The sequence below is a fragment of the Phocoena sinus genome, chromosome 19 (genome assembly GCF_008692025.1).
Source record: "Phocoena sinus isolate mPhoSin1 chromosome 19, mPhoSin1.pri, whole genome shotgun sequence".
Lineage (NCBI taxonomy): Eukaryota > Metazoa > Chordata > Mammalia > Artiodactyla > Phocoenidae > Phocoena > Phocoena sinus.
The window spans coordinates 32,166,539-32,189,097 of record NC_045781.1 but is presented as its reverse complement, the minus strand read 5'-3'; the positions used below and the strand labels follow the sequence as shown (position 1 = coordinate 32,189,097).

The window sequence follows — 22,559 nt, the reverse complement described above, 5'->3', positions numbered from 1 at the left end:
ATTGTCAGCTCCCGTCTCAAGAGTGCAAGCCTGGCTGCCGGCATCCCTAGTAGCCTCAAGTTGAGGAGAGCTGTAGGGAGTGCCATGTAGACTTTCACTTAATTCCCCCTTTTCAGTGTCGTGTTTTTAAACTCATTTTCCTGTCTTCAGCTCAATCTCTTTGCCCTTTTTCAGTGATACCTGGGGTCACCAATTCCTGAGCCTTTCTGTAGTTTTTCATTGTGAAGTGTTTGCTACTGGGCCCCCTCCACTGGCAGAATGTTGAGAGAATTCTCAGCTTTTTTTGTCTGCTAAGTCAACTGGACATCTGTTTTATAGCTTCAAAGTTTGTTGTCTCTTCCATTCTCTTAGCATTGTGAGTAAATCCCCCCGTTCCTCTTACGGTTTTTGTTTTTGTTTTTTTAATATTTATTTATTTGGCTGCGTCGCGTCTTAGTTGTGGCGTGCGGGATCTTTCGTTGCAGCGCCTGGGCTTCTCTCTAGTTGTGGCGCACGGGCTCAGTAGTTGCGGCACGTGGGCTTAGTTGCCCTTGGCATGTGGGATCTTAGTTCCCCAACCAGAGATCAAACCTGCCTCCCCTGCATTGGAAGGCAGATTCTTAACCACTGGACCAACAGGGAAGTCCATCTTACAGTTATTTTAGAGGAGCTTTGGGAAGAAACAGGTAGGATGGGTTGGTTCTGCCATGTTATTAAACTGTAGGTCCCCTTTGAATGTTCAAACGATGCCATTTTAGTTAACTTAAAATATCTTAGGGCTTCCCTGGTGGCGCAGTGGTTGGGCGTCCGCCTGCCGATGCAGGGGACACGGGTTCGTGCCCCGGTCTGGGAGGATCCCACGTGCCGCGGAGCGGCTGGGCCCGTGAGCATGGCCGCGGAGCCTGCGCGTCCGGAGCCTGTGCTCCGCAACGGGAGAGGCCGCAACAGTGAGAGGCCCGCGTACCGGAAAAAAAAAAAAAAAAAAAAAAAAATATCTTAAATATCAGGTAGTAGATGTGTGTTTTGGAAGAGCAAATCATAACAGGAAAATTACTATTTTTTCCAGATAGTATGACAGGCCGTAAGTGGGGAAATCAGTTGATTTAGTGTCCAGTGTCCTTCAGGCTATTTTGTCCTGTGTCCATCTTATTAGGAAAAGATGTTTTTATGTATTTTTTAAATTTTACTGTTAAGTGTATTAATAACTTTTTAAATTTTACTGTTAAGTGTATTAATAACCTTCCAGAGAAGGTTTGTCCTTGGTTTAAATATCAGGGGTGAATCAACAGTGACACAGCCTGTTCTTTTCAGTATTTTTTATTGATACAATTGATAATAAATTTTGATCTATAATTTCTTTTTATTGTAGAGTCTTTCTGATTTTGGTATCAAGGTTATACTAACTTCATAACATAAGTTAGATAGCTTTTCCTTTCTATTCTCTGAAAGTTTATATAAAATAGGGATGACCTAGGTAGTAGGTATCTTCTGAGGTGAGCAAGGTAGACTTTGAACTACACTTTCCTTTTTAAAACATACTGTTGGTTAAAGTTTTATCCTGGTTTTCTATCTCTTCCTGAGTCTATTTGGATAATTATTTCTAAAGTTGTCTACTTTAAATTATATTCACATAAAGCTGTTAATAGAATTCTCTTAGGACTTAAAAACTTAATATGTCTGTAATTATGCTTTCCTTTACATTTGTAATATTATTTGTACCTTTACTCTCTTTTCTCTCTTTTTTTTTTTCTTAAATCAGTGTTGCTAGAGATCTCTTAATTAATGCTTTCAAAGAATTGCCTTTTGGTTTTGTGTTCAGAGAGTTTATGTTAGGTTTTCTATTTCATTCTGTTTCTGCTCGTGTCTTAATTATTTTGTTCCAACTTTTTTTCTTTCTTCCTTAATTATTTTCTTTCTTGGGTTTTCACTGTTTTTTCCTGTTAACTTCTTGAGTTGAAGTCAGCTCATTTGATTTGTTTCTGTCTTTCTTAATTGGTAGTAAGTGTGCTTTAAGTCTGTACAACCCTAAGCACCATTGTAGCTACATTCCATGGTTATGTAACTCACTTCTGTATAGTTTTCAAATTACAAGTACAGATTCCAAACTTGTGGATTTGGGTTTTTCTCCCCAAATCTTTTACTTTGAAAAATTTTAAATCTACTGAAAATTGGAAAGAGTAGCACAGTTAATACCCTTACATTACCTAGATTTACTAGCTGTTATTATTTTGCCACATTTGTAGTTATTTCTCACCTCTTCCTCACCCTCCCCTCTTTGTCTTTCTTTTTGTTGAAGTCATCTTAAAGTAAGTTGTAGTCATCATGATACTTCACTTTTAAATATGCCATCACTGGAACTAGGTGACATTTTCCTGTATAACCACAATACTGTTAGTACACTTAAGAAATTTAATATTTATATTATGATGCCATCTAATATATAGTATAGAGTTTATATTCAAAAGTTTCCCAGTAATTATTGTCCTGGGAATGTCCATTCAGGATCCACTTGGTATTTTTTTGTTTATTATTATTATTTTTTTTTTTTGCGGTACACGGGCCTCTCACTGTTGTGGCCTCTCCCGTTGCAGAGCGCAGGCTCAGCGGCCATGGCTCACAGGCCCAGCCGCTCTGCAGCATGTGGGATCTTCCTGGACTGGGGCACGAACCCGTGTCCCCTGCATTGGCAGGCGGACTCTCAACCACTGCGCCACCAGGGAAGCCCTGTTTATTTTTTTTTAATGATTCTTTTAGTTGGTTCCTAATTTGATTGCACTGTGTCCAGAAAACATGATCTGTATAATGTTGATTATTTGGAATTTGTTGATGGTTGCTTTGTGGCTTTGGTACACAGTCATTTTTTTATATCAAGCTTGTTAATTTAAATCTTGTTCAGATCTTCTATGGCCTCGATAATTTTTTCCCTTGATATTTTATTTTGTGGTAGGGGTACTGGTTTGGTCAGTTTCTCCTTAAAATCATCAGTTATGCTTCATATATGTCAAAGTGATAATAAAAGATACATGGTGATACTTAGAACAAAAGACCAAATTTGAAAGCAAATGAATAGGAAAAGCTAGTTTCTAAAAGTTGGAATGAATAGTTACAGAAAACTCCCAAACTCAGAATTGTCTCAAGGAAGCTAAGGTACTGTTTTGAGGTAGAAAGAGTTTTTGTTGAGACATGCTTCTCAGTTTTCTATGCCTTTGGAAAAGTATCAATAAAAATAAGTATATATTTTAAGTAAAATGTATATAATTTGGGCATTTTAAAAAATGTTTAAGACATCCAAATGGGCTCCATCTTGAGAAGATGGTAGACCCATATTATTCTGTAGAAAATTTTATATCTTTCACATAGAATTAGGCCTTGGACTACCTGATTAACCTACCTGTTAATGCTGTTAGGGTCTGATGTGGAGATGGTGCATTCACAGACTAAATAAAGTTTCCTTAATTGGGGGAACAAAATTTACTTTTATTATAGATCACTGACATTATTTTGTCATTTCTTTGTAAGACATTTTTGGGTGATTTGTAGTAACTTTGATGTCCTTGATTAATGATTTTTTCTGCTTCCATAAGTTTCTAAAAATGTTGCCCTTGGTTTCATTCTGGATCTTGGGGTTATGTGTGAACAGTGCTAAAATGGGTGCCTCCTGCATTCAGCACCTTTCACTTTTACTTTATTTCGCACTCCCCCCACTTTTTCTTCTCCTTTTACGTGGGGACCACTGGTTTCTGGACGTAGACCGAGCTATGTATGGCAAGGAATATGCAAGCTGTGTGTGCAGCGTGAGAGTTTGCTGTGCTGGTGATTCCCACATCTGGCTGGGAACCTTCTTGAAGTGAGAAGTCCTCCTGAATGACAGTCGTTAGGGATGGGGCCTTGGAATCTAGCTGCACCACGACTGGAGCCTGAAGAACTGTGTGTAGACAGCGTGAGTGAGGCCCACTTGTGGCCATTCCTTTCTGGATGTTGATTTTAGACCAAGAAGGCACTGATTCTCTTGGTCAAATTGCATTTTTCCCATTCTTCTTCTCAGACCTTCTGAGGTTAATTAAAAGTTCCAGGAGATTTCTACCTTGGGCCCTTGGAATAGTCCTGGAGTATAACTGATTTCTAGGGAAATGCCAGTGTGTTTGAGGCTTTGGAACCAAACTAGGATTGGTGAATAGTTTCTTTCTCAGCACCTTTGTGATCTTCGGGAAGTATAGGCTTGTTTTGTTTTGGTAAGTCAATTACTTTATGAAAATGTAAATAAAACTAACTTCTGACAACATTTTGCAGTTGGTTGGTTAAGGATGTTCTCCACGTAGCTAAGAAAAATGGAGGAGAAGCGTGCTTCTTGTGAAATTTCCCTTCCTAATTTGTCATGGAATCTTAGTACTTCTGTTTCTTGAAGACAGTTTTAATTTTGTCCCATTGACTAGTGAGCATCGTCAAAGACATTTATTGACTGCCTTCTGTGTACAAGCACAGAATTGCCACACGTGGTGTGGGCTATATAAAACATGTTATTCTGCTGTGCAAGGACAGAGTTGCTGTCCACAGACAGAGTTGTACGGTGGACCCTTGACATGCCTGAGGGAGGGAAAGTTCAGAGATCTTTAATCACCAAATCAGTGACTGCCAGCAGCTGTGGCATCCGTTCCTCCCCAGCATGCATATGCCTCGATACGCAGGGGTGGTGGTGTGGGGCTCTTGGCGTGTGGGCAAGGTGAAGAAGCCTCTTGTTGTTCACAGCGGAGTGAGAAAGTATCCTGAGAACTTCGGGTCACCGCCAGTACCCGAGTGCAGAACATTAACTCTAGGCACGCTGCTGCTGTAGGTGTCCTGTGAGCGCCCCAGAGAACAGTGAATAGCCTGGGGGTTCAGAGAAGGAAGAGACCACTGTAGGCTCTGTGGCACCCGGATGGGATGGTTATGACTTTACCAGCTTAAGGGGGAGGGGCAGGCATTCTAGATATGGGGGAGGGAAGAACAGAGGTGGCAAAGACAGGTTTCTTTGGTCAGAGTGGGGAACTCCTGGGGGCTGCAGTGGAGAAACAGCTACAAAAGTTGGAGGAAGGTACTCCCTGGACTCTGGTGAGTCCTAAATTTCAGGCCCGGGTGGTAAAATGTTACAGGTGTAGTTTGGTCTCCTCCTTCCCAGAGCTCCTGAAAACCGAAAGTGAATATCAGCCTGTCACTCAAGACTTTGTAATGTATTAGGCCTAAACCCTATAGTCAGCTAGTGTTTTTGTGTTACATAAAATTGATATTGGTTAGAGTAGCTAGAAATACTGTGTTGGCAGCCCAAGGACATTTGTTTTTATCCCTTAATACTTGCATGGATGCTTGGGATAGATACCGCATGGTATGAGAGGAAAGCCTTCCGTGGATAAAGGTCCAAATAATAAAATAGCCCATGTTTGTTTTCTGGAAATAGAATATTCTAGCCCTCTGAGGGTTATTAGAAAATGCCCTTTTCACTTTCATTGTCTGTTTATTGACTTGAGGTGCAACTTGGCACAGTCTCTGGGAGTGATCTCCTTAACTCTCAGAGGAAGAGCTGATTTGGCACCCGAAGAGATGTTATCTTCGGCCTGTGTCTGTACATACAGACTGTCAGTGTGCTGCAGAGAAGCCTTTCTTGCGATGCAGAGCTGGGGGAGAACAAAACACTTGGGTGTTTAGCTGTTATGCAGTTGAGTCTCTCGGGAGCAGAAGTGGTGGCACGTTCATGCCATTGGGCCTAAATGCAATTCAGTCCCAAGCAGGGTCAGCCTTCAGTAGTGGAGCAGCTCCAAGCCACCACCAGTATACTGGAAAGTATGTGTTCATTTTCTACAGTGCCATGAGTGAAATCAGACACTCTTACTAAGCTGGAGGGAGAATTACTCTTACTTAAAAGGGGAAATTTGAGAAAGAGGCTAAGTCCTGGTGTTCGAAAATGTTGGATTCGATTCTTGGTAAATCTGTTGTTTTTCATAAAAAAATTTTTTTGAACAGGTGGTATGTTTGCATGGATCTAAAATATAAAGTGGTACACAGTGTAAAGTCGTTCTTGCAGATACAAATATGCATGTGTAGTGTTAGTTTCCCCTCCTTTTTTACACAAACGCATTTTATACGCTGCTCTGTGCTCCTTGGAGAGATTCCCTACATGGCTTGAGTCTTCCAGTAAAGAGAGAAGCAAAATAGGTTTAATAAAGGTGTACTGATTAATTTTACGGAAGGTGCTGCTTGGACTGATGGGGAAAGAGATTTACTTGGAATTGATTGTCTAAAATAATAATATAGTTTCAGATGGGGGTTTGTGATGATTTAAATGAACCTGGATGCGTAAATTCTACTCCGTCTCTTAGAAATTGAAATTAAACAAACGGACAAAACTCCCAGTGAGTGGGTCTTTGGATTACCAATTACGAAAACTTACACTGGTATGTCATTTAGGCCTGGAATCATTTTCAGAACTGGTATCCATCCATCCCTCCCTCCCTCCCTTTTTTCCTTCCTTCCTTCCTTTTTTTTAAACATCTCACTCCACCACTCCTTTTTTTCCCCCCTAAACATTTTACGTCTTTAGCTCCCATCAGTTTTTGCCTATGAAGTGTTCTTTTTTCCAGCCTGGAAGTGGTTTTGAGGGAGTGGAGGTTATAGATTTTTTTAAAAGTCTCTTGCCATCTCCAAATGCTATAGCAGTTCATTTTCCTTGCGTTTCATGAACAGACTATCTTGCCGTCATTTTACCATGTGGGCTGATGAAGTTTTTCAGATTCTGCTATCTGCTCGGAACTTGGTTCTCTAAAGTAAACTGTGGTGCTGCAGTGGGGATAGTTTGTTTGAAGTTCAGTAAGAATATGAGGACAATTGGACAACTTGGACTTCATAATAATGTAATTGTGGGTGTTGATATCATGGAGCATTACACAGGTTTTTAAAAGATCCAAGTTGGTGTAAATGGTTTTTTTTCTTCTCCCCTTGGAATTCCTTTCGTTTTTTCTTCTGAAAACCAAAGTGTTAGACCCTTGTCTTTAGTCTTTGTCCTCATTTGTTCCAGATCAGGTAGTAAAAAGTGGTGGGATTCTTCAGTGACTTAAGCACTAAGTTTACAGAGAATAATGACCAACTTTGGATAACAAGATGCAATAAGACTAAATTAACTTAATGTTTTCTGCAATCTGTTTCAGCAACTCTACCAGATCCTGACAGACTTTGATATCCGGTTTTATATGTATGAACTACTTAAAGTAAGTGACATAAACTGTGAAATTTTTCAGGATTATTCATTAAAGAAGTTTTCAAGAGGACACAGAGACCTCAAGAATATTTCTTGATACCCAGAGAATTTAGTGGTGTTTTTTGGTTTGGGATGGGGGGCTAACTTACAATGAGGCCTCCATTGTGGACTCTTTACATAGAAGCTTCAGTGGAACTGAGAATGGTTAAGTTAGTGGTACTGGGGACAGTATACCAGAGGTTAGAACATAACTCTTGTTGGTCCTTGGGTTTTTTGTTTACTCTTTTCCATTTTGTTTTGTTTTTGCTGCTTAATTAATACTTACTACTAGTTTTCATTACATAACAAATTACCCCAAACTTAGTGACTTTTTAAAAATGATTTATTATTTCCCATAATTCAGTGAATTGGCTGAGTGAGTCTTTTGGTCTGGGTCAACTTGACTAGGGCAAGATGGTCCAGGATGGCCTCATTCACGTATCTGGGATGGCAGCTGGAATAGCTGAGGTCTCATTCTCCAGAAGGATGGTCTGGGCTGCTTCCCATGGTGGTCTCATCAGGTCCTAAGAGCAAGAGAGGGCAAACCGCGATATATGTAAGCACTTTTCAAGCCTCTGCTTGTGTCACGTTTGCTAATGCCCTGTTGGCCAAAGCAAGTCATGTGGCCAAACCTAGAATCAAAGGGTGGAGAAGTAAACTCCACTTTTCATGGGCAGAGCATTGAAGTCACATCGTGGAAGGACATGCATACAGGGATGGTGGGCATTTTACGGCATTTTACATCCTCTTCTTGCCATTTCTCATAGTCCCCTTCTTGTATGAGATAACCCACCTGTTTAGCCCCGGCTTGTTAACCTTAACATGCAAGAAGAGGTGATGGGTGGACCTTCTAGGAGACTGAAATTTTCAAGTGTTATTGATGGACAGAGGAATGATCTTTTTTAATTTGGTTAGGTAAACGCTTAAGTAAAGAATTCTAAAAAGGTTTGTAAAATGGAATACAGTGTTTTTTTAGGGTCATGGATCACTAAGAATCTAATGAAAGCTATGAACCCCACCCCGCCCCCCGCGCCACCAATGCATGTAAAAATATACATCATTACATAAAGTTATAGGGTGGAATGGATGGGTCTCAATTTAAGAACCTCTAAAAGAATATAGAGGTGTCTAAGGTATTGGTATTATTGAAGAAAATTGTCAAGGTGGAGTTTTGATGGGATTATGAACAGCTGCTCAAAGAAAATACAAGTTAAATCAAGGCTTAGGCTTTAAGGAATGGGAATTTGAAGGACTAGCTTTATGTGAAGTGAATGTGTTTTTCTTACAAGCACTTACACAAGCCTAATCATTCGAGCCAAGGTGGTGGATTCACTCCTATGGCGAATGAGTCTTTGTCATTAAGATCAGAAAGATGAAGAAAGTGAGCTTGGTTTATCACACCTTTCTACCTTTCTTCATATCCCCTCGATGGGCTAGAATGGAAGGCCTTGGTGGGCAGAGGTTTGCAGTGCTGTGAACTGTCAGGCTAGTCTGTTTCCTAGGCTTCTCAGAAAATCCCAGGCATTCACTCCGTGAGAGCAGCAATCCAAATCTCACAGTTGGTTATTTTTTTTAAGTAAGGTATTAAGATTTTGTGGTTAACTAGCACACCAAAGGTAAGATATATAACCTAGTGCAGTTGTCCTTAGATCAGGTAACAGCATAGCAGTGATACAGGCCTGGTCGTTCCGATGGCAGTGTCTGATGTCCTCTCTGCGCTTCTGGGGGTAGCAGCTATGCGGTGGGTCATACTTTATGCTAATGAGGCAGAGCCCCAGATGAAACTTGAAAAACCTCTTTCATGCTTAATGGTCAGAAACGATCAGATTTTTAAATTGAAATAATTCCCCCAAGGAATTTAAAAGCAGTTAATAACTCCACAGGGAATCTGACTAGTGGCAAAAGAATTTATTCCCTTACTGTATTTGTTCAGCCTCTGCTTTCATCAGGTATTTTTCACACCTCAGGTACTGTGGGTCCTAATTAGTTTATTCTTTGGACAAAAGACCAGGCAAAATAACAGAATCAACACTTGCTAAATTTTCTTATAGAAAAGAAAAAAAAAAAAAAAAACGGGGATGGGAGAGAGGAAAATGTAGGTGGAATGTAGAAAATGCAGAAGGAACTAGGCTGAGGGCTGCAGAGTGATTGCTCAGTGACTCACTGAGGCTTCCCACCAGGTCTGAGCTCCTGATTCAGATTTAGGGAGGTGTGTCCTCAGGAGCCGTGGTTCTCTACAGCACTGCCACAGAGCCACTGTTGGTATAAAATAAGACAAAGAGAAAAATTAAATTGAAGTAGAACCTACATAGATGAAATGAATAAATCCTAAGGGTATAGTTTTTTGATTTTACTTAAGTGTGAAACCTTCACCCACATTGACACAGAACTATGCTGTCCATTACAGTAGCTACTGTCCGAGAGGTAGCTATTTAATTAAGTAAAATTAAAAAAATTCAGTTCCTTAGTCACCACTAGTCCACATTCCAATCATTCAATGGCACTCATGTGGCTGGTGGCTAACCATATAGTGCAAAAATAGACTGTTTCTCCTCTTGCATAGATTATATTCTCACCATCTACCACCATAGTTTAGTTTTCCCTGTTCTTTTTTTTTTTTTAACATCTTTATTGGGGTATAAATTGCTTTACAATGGTGTGTTAGTTTTCTGCTTTATAACAAGTGAATCAGTTATACATATGTTCCCATATCTCTTAGTTTTCCCTGTTCTTGACCTTCATATGAAAAGCATTGTACACTGTATACTCTTTGTGTCTGGGGAAAGCAAATTTGCTTATTCTTGGATTGTTGGTTCTATGGATCATTCTCTGGATTATATATTCCCTCCCACTTAAAGATGCCTGGTACAGTGCCCTTGCTAGTCTAGTCCAGTGATTTTCCACCAGGTTAACTTTGTCCCTCAGGGGACATTTGGCAATGTCTGGAACCATTTTTGGTTGTCACAGTTGGAGGGACACTACTGGCATCTCATGGGTGGAGGCTGGGGATTCTGCTAAACATCCTATAATACACAGAACCGCTCCCCACAACAAAGAAATTATCTGGTCCCAGATGTCAACAGTGCTGACGTCGAGAAACCCTAATCTTGTCCCATGGAAAACTCACCTTGCAAGAGCTCTCAGTGTCAAGCACGATAGGTAGGTACCATAGCGAGTTATGGGTTGCTATCATTATTCAAAGAGTAGTATTATGGCCTCATGTAGGGCTTCAAGTGCTTTTTAAGAAAGCCAAAGGGCCCAACATTGAAATTTATGAAATAGTTACTGTGTTAGAAAAGGGAGATTTAGGAGCAAAGTTTTATATTGTTTAAAACAAAAAACAAACTTAACCCAAATAAGAAATGGGTGAAAGATCTGATCAACATTTGTCCAAAGAAGATAATGAGATAGCCCAAAAGTATATGAATGAGATATGCAACTTGATCACCTCATTAGGGAAATACAAATCAAAACCACAATGATATTCCTCATCAAACCCACTAGAACAGCTGTAATCAGAAAGATAATAACAAGTGTTAGCAAGAATGTAGAGAAACTGGAACCCTGTCATATGGTGCTGATGGGAATGTAAAATGGTGGCAGCCACTTTGGAAACAATTAGGCAGATTCTTTAAAAGTTTAATGTAAACGTACATACAACCTAGCACTTCACCCGTAGGAATCTACCCAAGGAGAAATGAAAATGTGTGTCCTCTTACAGACTTGTACATGAATGTTCATAAGTAGCATTAGTCACAATAGCCAAAAAGTTAAAACAAACCAAATGTCTATCAACTAGTATACTTATACAATGGAATACTACTCAGCAATGAAAAAAAGCAACATGGATGAATCTTAGAAACAGTATGCTGCGCAAAAGAAGATAAAGTACTGTGTATTGTGTTATTTCATTTGATGACTGTCCAGAAGAGGCAGATCTGTAGCAACAGGTGGTAGTAGAGCAGTGGTTGGGAGGAGAGGGGAAAGGAAGGAAGGAGGTAGGAGGTAGATGGGATTGGGGGTTGACTGCAGGCAGGTTTAAGGGAAATTCTTGGGATGATGAAAAACTTCTAAAAATGAATTGTGGTAATGTGGCACAGCTTGTAGGAATTTACTAAAAAAATCATTGACATTGTAGAGTCATAACATAATTCTTAAAGACCAACTGGCTCAGGGATATTATTTTTAAGGAAAATACTAATATTAGAATATATGTTAATCTAGAAAACCCACATGGGACCACTTATCTAAAGACAAGTCATATTGCAGATATATTTGGATGTCATCCTTCATGTCCACATGTACTCTTTTCATGTCGTTGAACTCAGAAGTGACTCCAGTGTGGTTCCTAGATCTGTTTTAAACTCATCCAAATTAGACCAACAGATTAATGTATGATTTCTAAATCGAGGTGGCCTGATTTATTGCTACCAGCTACAAGTAGGAGAGGAGCACCTAAAGAAGTATATCATTCCCCCTTTTTAAGAAACCCTCATCATAGCCCCTGGTGTCCTCTCCACAGCCCCCTTTCTACCAGCTGCCAGCATAATGTGCTCAGAGAGCAAGGGGTGCCTTCTGAAGCATGTTTTTTCTCTTTTGTTACAGACAGTAAGGCTGCCCCTTGAGAGGCTGTATTCAGATCAAGCTGTCACAAACAAATAAGAATATGCTTGCAGATGCTGAAAATCAGATCTCTTGCAGTAATACAATATGCCAATTCTTAAAATGTTAACAATTCTCAATTTAACATTTTCAAAGATGATATTAAAGGCAAGAAGTTCACATCTATGGTAGCACTTACAGAAGGGCGTTTATAAATATGATGTCCATACCTATGAAGCTTACAAATTTGACAATGCTCAATAAAAGCTTTCAGAATCAAAGAAAATAAAAAGAATATGCTTGCATTGGGGGGGTGGTAGAGGGTTTGCTTACTTTTCTCTGTGCTTTCTTATCTAATAGGCTCTGGATTACTGCCACAGCAAGGGAATCATGCACAGGGATGTGAAACCTCACAATGTCATGATAGATCACCAACAGAAAAAGGTACCATTACAGCCAGGCAGTGAAAAGCCTTTCATTGGAAGGCTTAGAGCCAATCAAAACTCTGGCCAGTACCTAGGTAGTTTCTGAAGACCCATGCTGTTTTCTTTGGCAGACTTGTGATATTGTTATTTCTCTAGTCTCCAGTGTTGGTTTCTACTTCACATAAGCATAGTACACAAGAAGAGTAGACAGCTGACCCTGACTGTAGTCCCTTGTTTACTTTGGTCATGATTTTCTGGAGGGCCTCAAGACAGAAACTACAGCTGGTGATTTTTACTTCCTTTCTTAATGACCCTCAGACCAACCTGCCTGGCCTTAAAAAGTATACTTGGGTCCCTCCTATTTTCTATTCTCAGTTCTGATTGTCCCTGACTGGTGAGTAAATGAATCAGCTAGTGTTAGATTAATGAAAAGCTAGAGCAATGCTTCAGTCCTGGAGTGGGGCACATGTCCCCAACCTTTCCTGTTAATGACTAGAGCTTATAATGAAAGCTATCAGTAATGAGGGGGTATGTTAACACATGCAGCTGGTATGGAGGCAGAAGACAAGCTTAAGCTTTATTGATCTAGAGAGAATGATAAGCCAGGATAATTTAAATTTTAAAAAAGAAAAAGCAAATAAGATTCCAAGTGCTCTGCTCTAGAAATGACCTCTTAGCAGTTGCTGAAAAATGTATCTTTTTAGCCAGTGCACTTGCTAACATTTTTTATGTGGCCAAATAATTGTTATCTAATTAGATGTGGCCTTGTTGTAAGACACAGGCATCTGGAGACACTCCTTTCACATGTTTTGTTTCTGTCGTATTTATAGCTGCGACTGATAGACTGGGGTCTGGCGGAATTTTATCATCCCGCCCAGGAGTACAATGTCCGCGTAGCCTCCAGGTACTTCAAGGGACCAGAGCTCCTTGTGGACTATCAGGTAAAATGTTAGTGAAGCACCTCTGGGTTCTTTTTACCTTTGCTAGGGCTTTTCTTGGCTTTTTCTTTTTCCTGGTTTTTATTTAGTCAATTTGGATACATCTAAAAGCCAGTCTTGGATACAAAAGGTATGTATCCAGGATCATTGTAGATGATCTTGGTTCCCGGGGAGACAATTTAGGAAAAAACAGCTACAGAACTGGGCCTACATTCCATCCACGACCTCACTACTTTTGAGGGAAAGGTTTGCCACCTTTTGGGTACCATTCCCAGGAATCTGTCACCTGGCTCAAGAAGTTAGACTTGGGACTTCCCTGGTGGCACAGTGGTTAAGAATTCACCTGCCAATGCAGGAGACAAGGATTCCATCCCTGGTCCACGAAGATCCCACATGCCGCGAAGCAACTAAGCCCGTGTGCCACAACCACTGAGCCTGCGCTCTAGAGCTCATGAGCCACAACTACTGAGCCCACATGCCACAACTACTGAAGCCCGCACACCTAGAGCCTATGCTCTGCAACAAGAGAAGCCACCACAGTGAGAGGCCCACGTATGAAAACGAAGAGTAGCCCCCACTCGCTGCAGCTAGAGAAAGTCCGCACACAGCAACAAAGACCCAATGCAGCCAATAAATAAATAAAATAAAATAAAATCCAGTCTTTATTCTACCCCAAAATGATAATTATGGACTTTTCTCAGCTACTTTTTTTTTTTTGGCTTTGAATTTTAAAATATCTGAAGAGGTCAACTGAAGACTAGAAACCTAGAAACTCAGGTCAGAAAAATGACATTTGTAACACCCTTGACTGACTGGTTGTCTTTATTTCCTCAGATGTATGATTATAGCCTGGATATGTGGAGTTTGGGCTGTATGTTAGCGAGCATGATCTTCCGAAAGGAGCCCTTCTTTCATGGACAGGATAACTATGACCAGGTAAGCAAACATCATCTGGCTCCTATCCATTTGGGGGCAGATGCCAAGAAAATAGCATCTCGATAGGGATGCTGTTGTTGAGCCACTAAATATCATCCAGTATCTGCATATAAGCTTTTCTTCAGGGTAGAGAGTTTCACAAAATCTTGTCTGTGGTCCCCAAAGATAGAGACAGGTAGTGTGCTGTGTTCTGCCCAACTTCCAAATTGTGTCTATGAGGAAGTCAGGTACCTCCTTGTCTAATAAAACAAGATTCTAGTCATTAGGGACTTCACTGGTGGTGCAGTGGTTAAGAATTCGCCTGCCAATACAGGGGACACGGGTTTTAGCCCTGGTCCGGGAAGATCCCACATGCTGTGGAGCAACTAAGCCCATGCGCCACAACTACTGAGCCTGTGCTCTAGAGCCCGAGAGCCACAACTACTGAAGCCCACGTGCCTAGAGCCCGTGCTCCGCAACAAGAGAAGCCACCACAATGAGAAGCTCACGCACTGCAATGAAGAGTAGCCCCCGCTCGCCGCAACTAGAGAAAGCCCGAGCACAGCGACAAAGACCCAACGCAGCCAAAAATAAATAATAAATAAATAAATATATTTTTTTAAAAAGAAAGATTCTAATCATTAGGTTTTATGTTCCCATAATCATTAGCCTCTAGAATATTATTGTCATAAGTTGTGTTATCATTTTAAAGGCATTTTGGAAATTTGCATTCATGTGAACTTCATATCTGTGACTCTGCTGCCTGTCCGCCCCGGGCTCAGATCTGTATCTGTTCCCTGGAAATTTAGTGATGTGGAAGTCTCCTAATTCTTTGGTCCAGCATCCCCGCGGGCTGTGCTCAGTAATTTGGTCAGTTTGTTTTGTGTTTCAGCTTGTTCGCATTGCCAAGGTTCTGGGTACAGATGAGCTGTATGGGTATCTGAAGAAGTATCACATAGACCTAGATCCACACTTCAACGATATCCTGGGACAGTAAGTAAGAGAGAGAAAGAAAGAGGGTCTTAATTTACCCAATTCAGAAGTGAAAAGGTTAGCTGAAATCACTTTCTAAAGCTCTTTCTCCTAATTATATCAAAATTGAAATATTCTTTTTTTTCCCATAAATATTTTTTAACTTGAGAAATTTGGGCATTGTTTACATGTGTGTTCTAATCATTTTACTTCTCTAAGAGATAGCCTGTTTATCAATAGAAAATGGAAGACAAAATCATGCTACAGAAAACTTTCTGGAATAGCATATGGCTTATTTTAATGGAAAATCTTAGAAAGCTGTGATTCTTCTTTCAATAAGAGATTTGTAGTTTCTTCTTGTTCTGTGTAATGGATTTTCTGTAAGGGAGCAAATTTTAAAGCATATTTTCAGATACAGTACAATAGAGTTGAAACATAGATGTTGTGTTGACAATTTTCAGACAGTAATTTTATGGAACCTCCATGTTTCTGAAGCTAGCTCTTTAAATATATCTGCTGAACAATAAAGATTACTCAGCTACCTCTGTGCCTCACCCAGAATTGACTAAAAGTCTGGGGCGTAAAAAACTACCTAGAAAGGTTCTACAAAGTTTAAATCAGATGCAGACATTATAATTAATTCTATGTATCAGTCACAGAGCACTGTTTTGTTTGAGGATGCTGTGATCATAACTATGAGGGGGGTGGGACAGGTAACATTAAGAATGAGATTTAATGAGCTTGTAATCAACACAGTGTTCTAAGACTTTGTTGGCTTTAACCCTAATATGTAAGAATTCTTGTTGAATTTAATCTCAGAATACCAGTGCTTTCCTTTTCTTCTCAGACATTCACGGAAACGCTGGGAGAATTTTATCCATAGTGAGAACAGACACCTCGTCAGCCCTGAGGCCCTAGATCTTCTGGACAAACTTCTGCGATATGACCATCAACAGAGACTGACTGCCAAAGAGGCCATGGAGCACCCATACTTCTGTGAGTTTCCAGGGACCTGATCTGTCAAAGGAAAATTCTTCTACTCTTTATCTTTGAGGCCAGACAAGAGAATTCTGGGTATTTGGATGAATCATGCTTGGGATTTGGCCTCATTAGTTCGACTCTTGAAACAGCTCTGCAGATCTGTTTCTAGTTGCCCAAAGGTGTTTGCTTGTTCGCTGTAGTTCCCTTGAGTCTGATCTGTATGACCATTGCCCATGACCCTGAGTTGATAGATGACAAGTATCTAAAGTTTTGTTTTCAAATATATACATTTGTGTGGAAACCTAATCAAAGATTTTTTTCCCCCTCAAAAAAAAAGTGATTTGTTGAAAGTAGTAAGGTGACCATAGCATATTTTTAAAGAAGGAAATAAGGTAAATAAATACAAGGAATTTGAGGAAAGGAAAGCAGGTCTGGCAGGACCTCGCTAAAATCCTGTCTGAATTACAGACTTCCTAGGTCTCACTTTAAAGTATGTGTGTATATTCAGTTTATGCGCTTGCTTATCGGTCTGCATGTGTATGGTTCTCCCCACTGATAAAGTATGTCCCAGACTTTCCTCTCATTAAGGGCAGTGTGACGTCATTTAGTCCAGTCACAGAGGAGACTGAGAGTGAGGGATATTAAGTGATCTGTCTCAATTTTCTGTCTGAAGTGAGATGAGAACTTTCAGCCTATCTCTTGCTTGACCAATATGCTCTTTCCTTCTCCTTTTTTTCCTCTCTGGAGATTAACTAAATCTTGCCTGAAGAATACATTGCTTTGTGGTCTTGAGCCTGGTAACCCATAAGCATTAGTAGACAGCAAATTTAAAAGGTGTTGCCCTTCATTCTTCCAGACCTCAGACAAGTGGAAATGGTTGTCTTTCTGTCACAGAAAGCTATTTTTACACTCTGAGTTTGACTGAATTAAGAACACTGATGTTTATATTATGCAAATCATGATCTGTCTACTTTTCTGAATACATATTATACTTATATAAAAAAATTTTTACACTGTTGCTTAAAATCGATAGTTCTTCTAGTAGCTCTTTTTATTCACCCTTTCCTCCGAAGTGTTTACTATCTATTGCACATACTTTGAAGAAATGGGAGTTGGAGATGATGTTAGTATTCAAGGAAAAACAACACATAAGAAAATCAGTAGAAATTTTGAACAGTGGGAAATGGGTGTTTCTGTGCCTCTCTTTTCCCTGAGTCTTAGCAGTTGAACTTGTACTCTGAAGAGGTATACAAGTTGATTGTGAGAGCATTTCCCCCTGATCATTTCTCAGTGTCTGTAATTTTGGTTGCCCTCCTGACCCTGACTTCCTGGTAGCCTGTGTCTATGTCACTGTGGAAGAAGGTTGGGTCTTTTATGGTGTTCTCCCCTGGCGCTGGCCAGCCCTGCCTCTGCTGACTGTCCTCCTGTTTTCTTGCAGACCCCGTGGTGAAGGAGCAGTCCCAGCCTTGTGCAGATAATGCTGTACTTTCCAGTGGTCTCACGGCAGCCCGATGAAGACTGGAAAGCGACGGGTAATGCGGCATTGATGCTTGCCAATAAAACCAACCAACCAAACACAAACCTTGAAGGAAAACTACAGTGTGATAAAAAGAAATTCTAGCCATTCCTTCTAAACGCAAAGAAGAGTAAAGACCTAAAAGTCTGTCAAAAAGAAAGAAACTCCCCAGCACTAGTCTACAGGGAACTGCTGTTTGGCAGCCTGACGATGCACATAGTTGGGTATCTGAGGGGACTTTCCCTTTGGAATGCATGGGAGATGAGAGACTCGGAGTTGTTGTACATTTACCTTTATTTAACAGGAGACCACTGTTGAATTAACCTGTTCAAGTCAACAAGCTCTGAATATCTGACTTCCTATCTATTCCACTGTGGTCTGGGTTTCCTTTGGTGAGATTCAGGCTCAAGTTTTAGCAAAATGTCAGCAGTCTATAGTGACACACCAGCCTCATTCACGAAAAGGAGATACTAAAACAGTGACAGTATTTTTTTTCTAAGCTCTTTTACAAATTCATGTTTTATGTACTTTTTTTTTTTTAATGACATGAGCTCTCTGGGAAATGTACCTCATCCCTGCAGTTTTCTTCTAAGTGATTCATTTGGGAGCAAACTGCAGTCACTCTCACAGGAGTCCCCTTTGATGTCAGGAGGCATCACTTTAAACCTTCTGATGCCATGGACAGGTCCATCTGTCTCATCAAAAGTTGGATGCTAAGTGCATAACTTGGAGCTCAGTGTAACCTTCGTTGATTTGCCTAACCATAAAATCTTGTTGCTATTTTTTTCATGTAGCTTCTTTTTCCAGCCTCTTAAGGAAAACTTCATTTCCCAGCACATCCCTGTGTGTGCACCTATTTTAACGCACGTCTCTGAAACAAAGACTTTTTGTTCACAACCATAAATAAAGCTGGAAAGTTAGTCTTCAGGGAGGTCAGGGAGGGAGAAAGAAAAGCATCCTTATTAGAATTTATTCAGGAAAGACGGATTGGGTGGGAAGAAAACAAGTACTCCCCTCCCATGCTTTACCCCTTTTTATCCCCATGAGAAACAGTTTCCCTCTGTAATCAGGGTAATCTGCGTTTTTAAGCTCTGATAGGTAATACATGAATGTGTTGGCAGAGAGAAGTCTTTCTCACGTGCAGGGACTGGAGTTGTGTGGGCAGGGCCACCCACCGATAACCCAAGCGACTGGAGAGAGTAGCATACAAGGGACTTGGGGAAAGGAGTGGAACTGCTGGGGCAAGTATCAAAGCTTGGGATCCATTGTGCTAGCCTTCACGTTAGCAAAGGAAGCTATATTTTGTTTAAGAAAATTTAAAAAAATAGAGCTGATATCACTGGGGACTTGTCATCAACATGGTTTGCAAGCAGTCCCCTGACCCCAGCTGCAGGGCCATGCTACAGCTGTGGGGACCTCTCACACTAGGCTGGAGCTCAAGGTGTCTACCACCACGTCACACTTCAGGACTCCTTTATTACTATTTAATAATGCCGTACATTTTTATAAGGTTAGGGTGTTTGAAAACATCTGTTTACATTCCATATCCCAATAAAATCGTATTGGTATTGGTAGCGGGTCCTATCACTAAATGTAGATTCTATTTTTGTCGTTTGGTCAGTGGGAACTTCAAATAAAACAAGATCCCAAAGCCAGGAAATGCATTCAGTTAAGGTTCTCATACCAATGCTACCTGCCTTCATTGCACATTCTGTATATTAATGTATACATTTGTTCTACCTGAAAATCAAAAACAAGACAGGAGCTCTTGAGTGAACCTATATTGATATGTCAGGCAGCAAAACTCAGTGTTTGGGATTATCAAAAGCCTTCTAATGTGCCCTTCTAGGCAACACCGAACTGTTGGTTATTATTTATCAGGGAGATGTGCCACTGTGTGTCTTTCCTGCCCCACCCATTTCCTCCTTTGTCACCCATTCCCTCCCCCCACTCTTTTTTTTTTTTTTTTTTTTTTTAAATTGCCGGTCTGGACCAGGCAGAGGACGCCTACTGGAGGGTCTTGGTGAAGTAGTAACCCCGTTTCTTTCTCTTGGGTCTCCCCAGAGGCAGTAAAAGCAGCTGGAGAAGAGTCAGGTGACTGACTTCTGTCTCTCCTCTGGTCATGATGTAGTAGGTGCAAACACAGCTCACCTGCCTGTCCTTGGGTTCTGTGACTGCAGCTTGGCAAAGGAGTAATTCTTCCATTTTATGCGTACAGTTTACTTTTCCACCACCTATACTTTTTACCTCTCTTCATGCCTTAGACATATAGAATAACTGAGTTTAAAATGCTCCTTTCTGAGTCTGTTCTTGACACCCAACTTCTGGCTGACTGACTGTGGTGGTTCTTTCCCAAACTGAACTGAGTCTCGTCCAGACCTTTCCTCTTTTACCTATCTCCAAAACCATTTTGTGTCCAGATGGACCTAGCTCCCCTGAGATTTTAGAGTATTTACCTGGGTTAGGAGGCAGTCTTGGAGAGTTCCAAAAGAGGGATGAGAGCGTGCTTGTGTGTGAGTGAGTCTAATCTTATATTTAGACAAAGCTGCGGTAGATTTACCCACCCAATATCCTTTTCGGTTAGCATATTATTTCTTAAATTCATCTCAGTAATTTTCATTAGACATTTTGTTTGCTTCATTACCTTGTAACAGGTTAAAAGTGCCTATGATAAGGACCTATTATTTCCTAAAGAAAAGCAAAAAAATGTGGGGAACAGGGTAGTGTTACACTGTCATCTCAGGTACTGCCTGTGTTCAAGAACATAGACCCAGTATGGTGAGAACGGAAGGTTCCCGTGCCAAATACAGATTGGTGTATCAGAGGTTATTGGCCACAGGTGAGCATAACTGCAAGGTTTTGCTTCAGCTGAGAAATCCCAAGGCGAGAGCAGAACTGATGAAGTGCAAATATTTTCATCAGGTTTGCTTGCAGTTCACTCTCCCTGTAATCCTATCATCTGGCCTGCCCCTGTCCTATCCTAGCCCCGTGGTAAGTGACCAGGTGGGAGAAGCCAATGAGTGTATAACGCAGACGAAGCATTCCCGGGTCATCTTACCACTTAGAGGAGTGCCAGAGCCACTTCTGTGAGGCACGTGAACATCAGTCACTCTGCTGGGTCTCCTCACAGGCATTCTCCAGCACACTGGTACTCACGAGGCTCAAAGCATATGTATTCCCTTGCAAAGAAGGAAGGTGCTTTCCAACTGATTGATTAGAGGAGACGGAAGAGCTTATAATCCTTGGGGGCAGGGAGAGAGGACAGGAGAGGGGGCTGTTAAAAGAAGAAAGGGAATCAGTAAAAACAGTTGAAAGGTAGATCTTGAGGTGGGGGAACGTGACTTCTTGAGGGAAGAAAGCAAGGGAGCACAAAGTTCAAGTTCTGGAACGTGCCCTGAGTTCTGGAACGCCCCCAGGATTGGTTCCAGTGGGACTGCAAGGTGGTGCTCTTGAGGCAGATGCTGAGTCCCAGAGAGAGCCAGCCCATGGCCGTGGATCTCAGTCTGCGTCTACTCAGGGAAATGACTTAGCTTCTCCCAGGTGCTGCTTTGATGAGGATGGAAGCAAAATTATTTTGGGACACAAACAATTGGAAGAATTTTTACATATGCATTGAAATGGATCTGAGAGAGCCCCGTTGACAGTCTCCTTTAATGCCAGTTCAGATTAATGATTCGTTTAGGAACCTGTGTTACTGCATGAGCACACACAGGAAAAAGCAATCTTCCCTCCTACAAATTAACAGGAGTGGATAGTCACTGATCAGAGTCAAGGCCATTGAGGTATAAACCCGAAAGCAAAAGCAGGGTCCATATGAGCACACAAGAAGCCAAAGTTTGTCAGTGAGCTTAATAAATCTAAGACTGAGTGACATCTTGCCATTAAAACTAACCCCAGGGTGGGGATGAGGGGAGGGGAGGTGGCGAGGAAACATCTGGCTTAAGAAAACCAGTAATAACATATGCTTTGGAGCTATGTGGATGTGTCAGTGAAAATGACCCCAACCAGGTATTGTAGAGGCAGGGGGAAGTGATGTTATGGGATTATACAGGTGATGCATACTTCTGTGTAGAGAATCAACAATGTGCTACAAATGTGATACTTAATCCTGAACTGCATGTATTGGGGATTGTTTTTTTTTTTTTTTAAATTCATTGAATTAATAAATTAACAGTTTTTCACTTGCTGGCTTTTCTTGCTGTAAATGGTGACTAAGAGGTTGGGACAGAAATCTTGACACCCAGTGGAAAGCTTGGATAAGTCTTCAAGAACCATGGAGCCGACTATTTTCTTCTGTTTGCAGAAAAGCAACACTGCCTGGGTTGTGATCCTTTACTAATGACTACTTCAGACACAATTGACCACCTCTTTGTATCACTGGATGACTGATGTATGATTTTTGTGCTGCTGCCCTTTAGAGGAAAGAAAAATGCCATGTTAAATCCTGTTTTCATAAATAAAAATGTTGATAATCACCAGCATGTTGAGAATCACCAGCCTTCCCAAGTGGGAGACAAGCCACTGCTATGAGGACCTTAAACTTGTATTTCCTGTCTCTTGGGGGAGAGGAGGAATAAACCTTGAACTGTGGAGTTGTGTGGGTGGGTGGTTGCAGTTAATCACCTTGGTGTGAAGACTACTTTAGCAGAAGTGGTGGGACTAGGGTGGTGTGGGGATTGTTTCTTGGTACTTGCTTCTGAATTGTATCACTCAGAACCTGCCAATCCTGCTTGGGATTGACCATTTCATTGCACAACTTTACCTTGTGGGAGCGTGTTCTGCACTTATGAAAACCTCTCCCCAGCCCCATTTCTTGCAACACAAGTGGGCACACGCCATTGTTTGGCAGATGGTGGAGTCTTTCATCAGTGCGCTTGCTTCTCACTGATCCCTCTGTGGAGTGGGATGCTTGAAAATCATCTGCTGAAGAGTCATTTCTTAACCTTACGTACCATGCAGCCTTCCTC

General features: G+C 41.0%; 1 protein-coding gene across 1 annotated transcript in view; it reads left to right on the top strand.

Annotated features, from left to right (window-relative positions):
- CSNK2A2 (casein kinase 2 alpha 2) overlaps nucleotides 1-22,559 on the top strand; it is a 39,124-nt gene that overhangs the window by 15,411 nt on the left and 1,154 nt on the right. Inside the window, exons 5-11 of the mRNA XM_032613339.1 lie at nucleotides 7,155-7,214; nucleotides 12,206-12,289; nucleotides 13,101-13,211; nucleotides 14,043-14,144; nucleotides 15,016-15,116; nucleotides 15,943-16,091; nucleotides 17,515-17,608. Coding sequence (XP_032469230.1) covers nucleotides 7,155-7,214; nucleotides 12,206-12,289; nucleotides 13,101-13,211; nucleotides 14,043-14,144; nucleotides 15,016-15,116; nucleotides 15,943-16,091; nucleotides 17,515-17,591 — 684 coding nt within the window. The 3' untranslated portion in view covers nucleotides 17,592-17,608. The remainder of the gene's footprint in view (nucleotides 1-7,154; nucleotides 7,215-12,205; nucleotides 12,290-13,100; nucleotides 13,212-14,042; nucleotides 14,145-15,015; nucleotides 15,117-15,942; nucleotides 16,092-17,514; nucleotides 17,609-22,559) is intronic.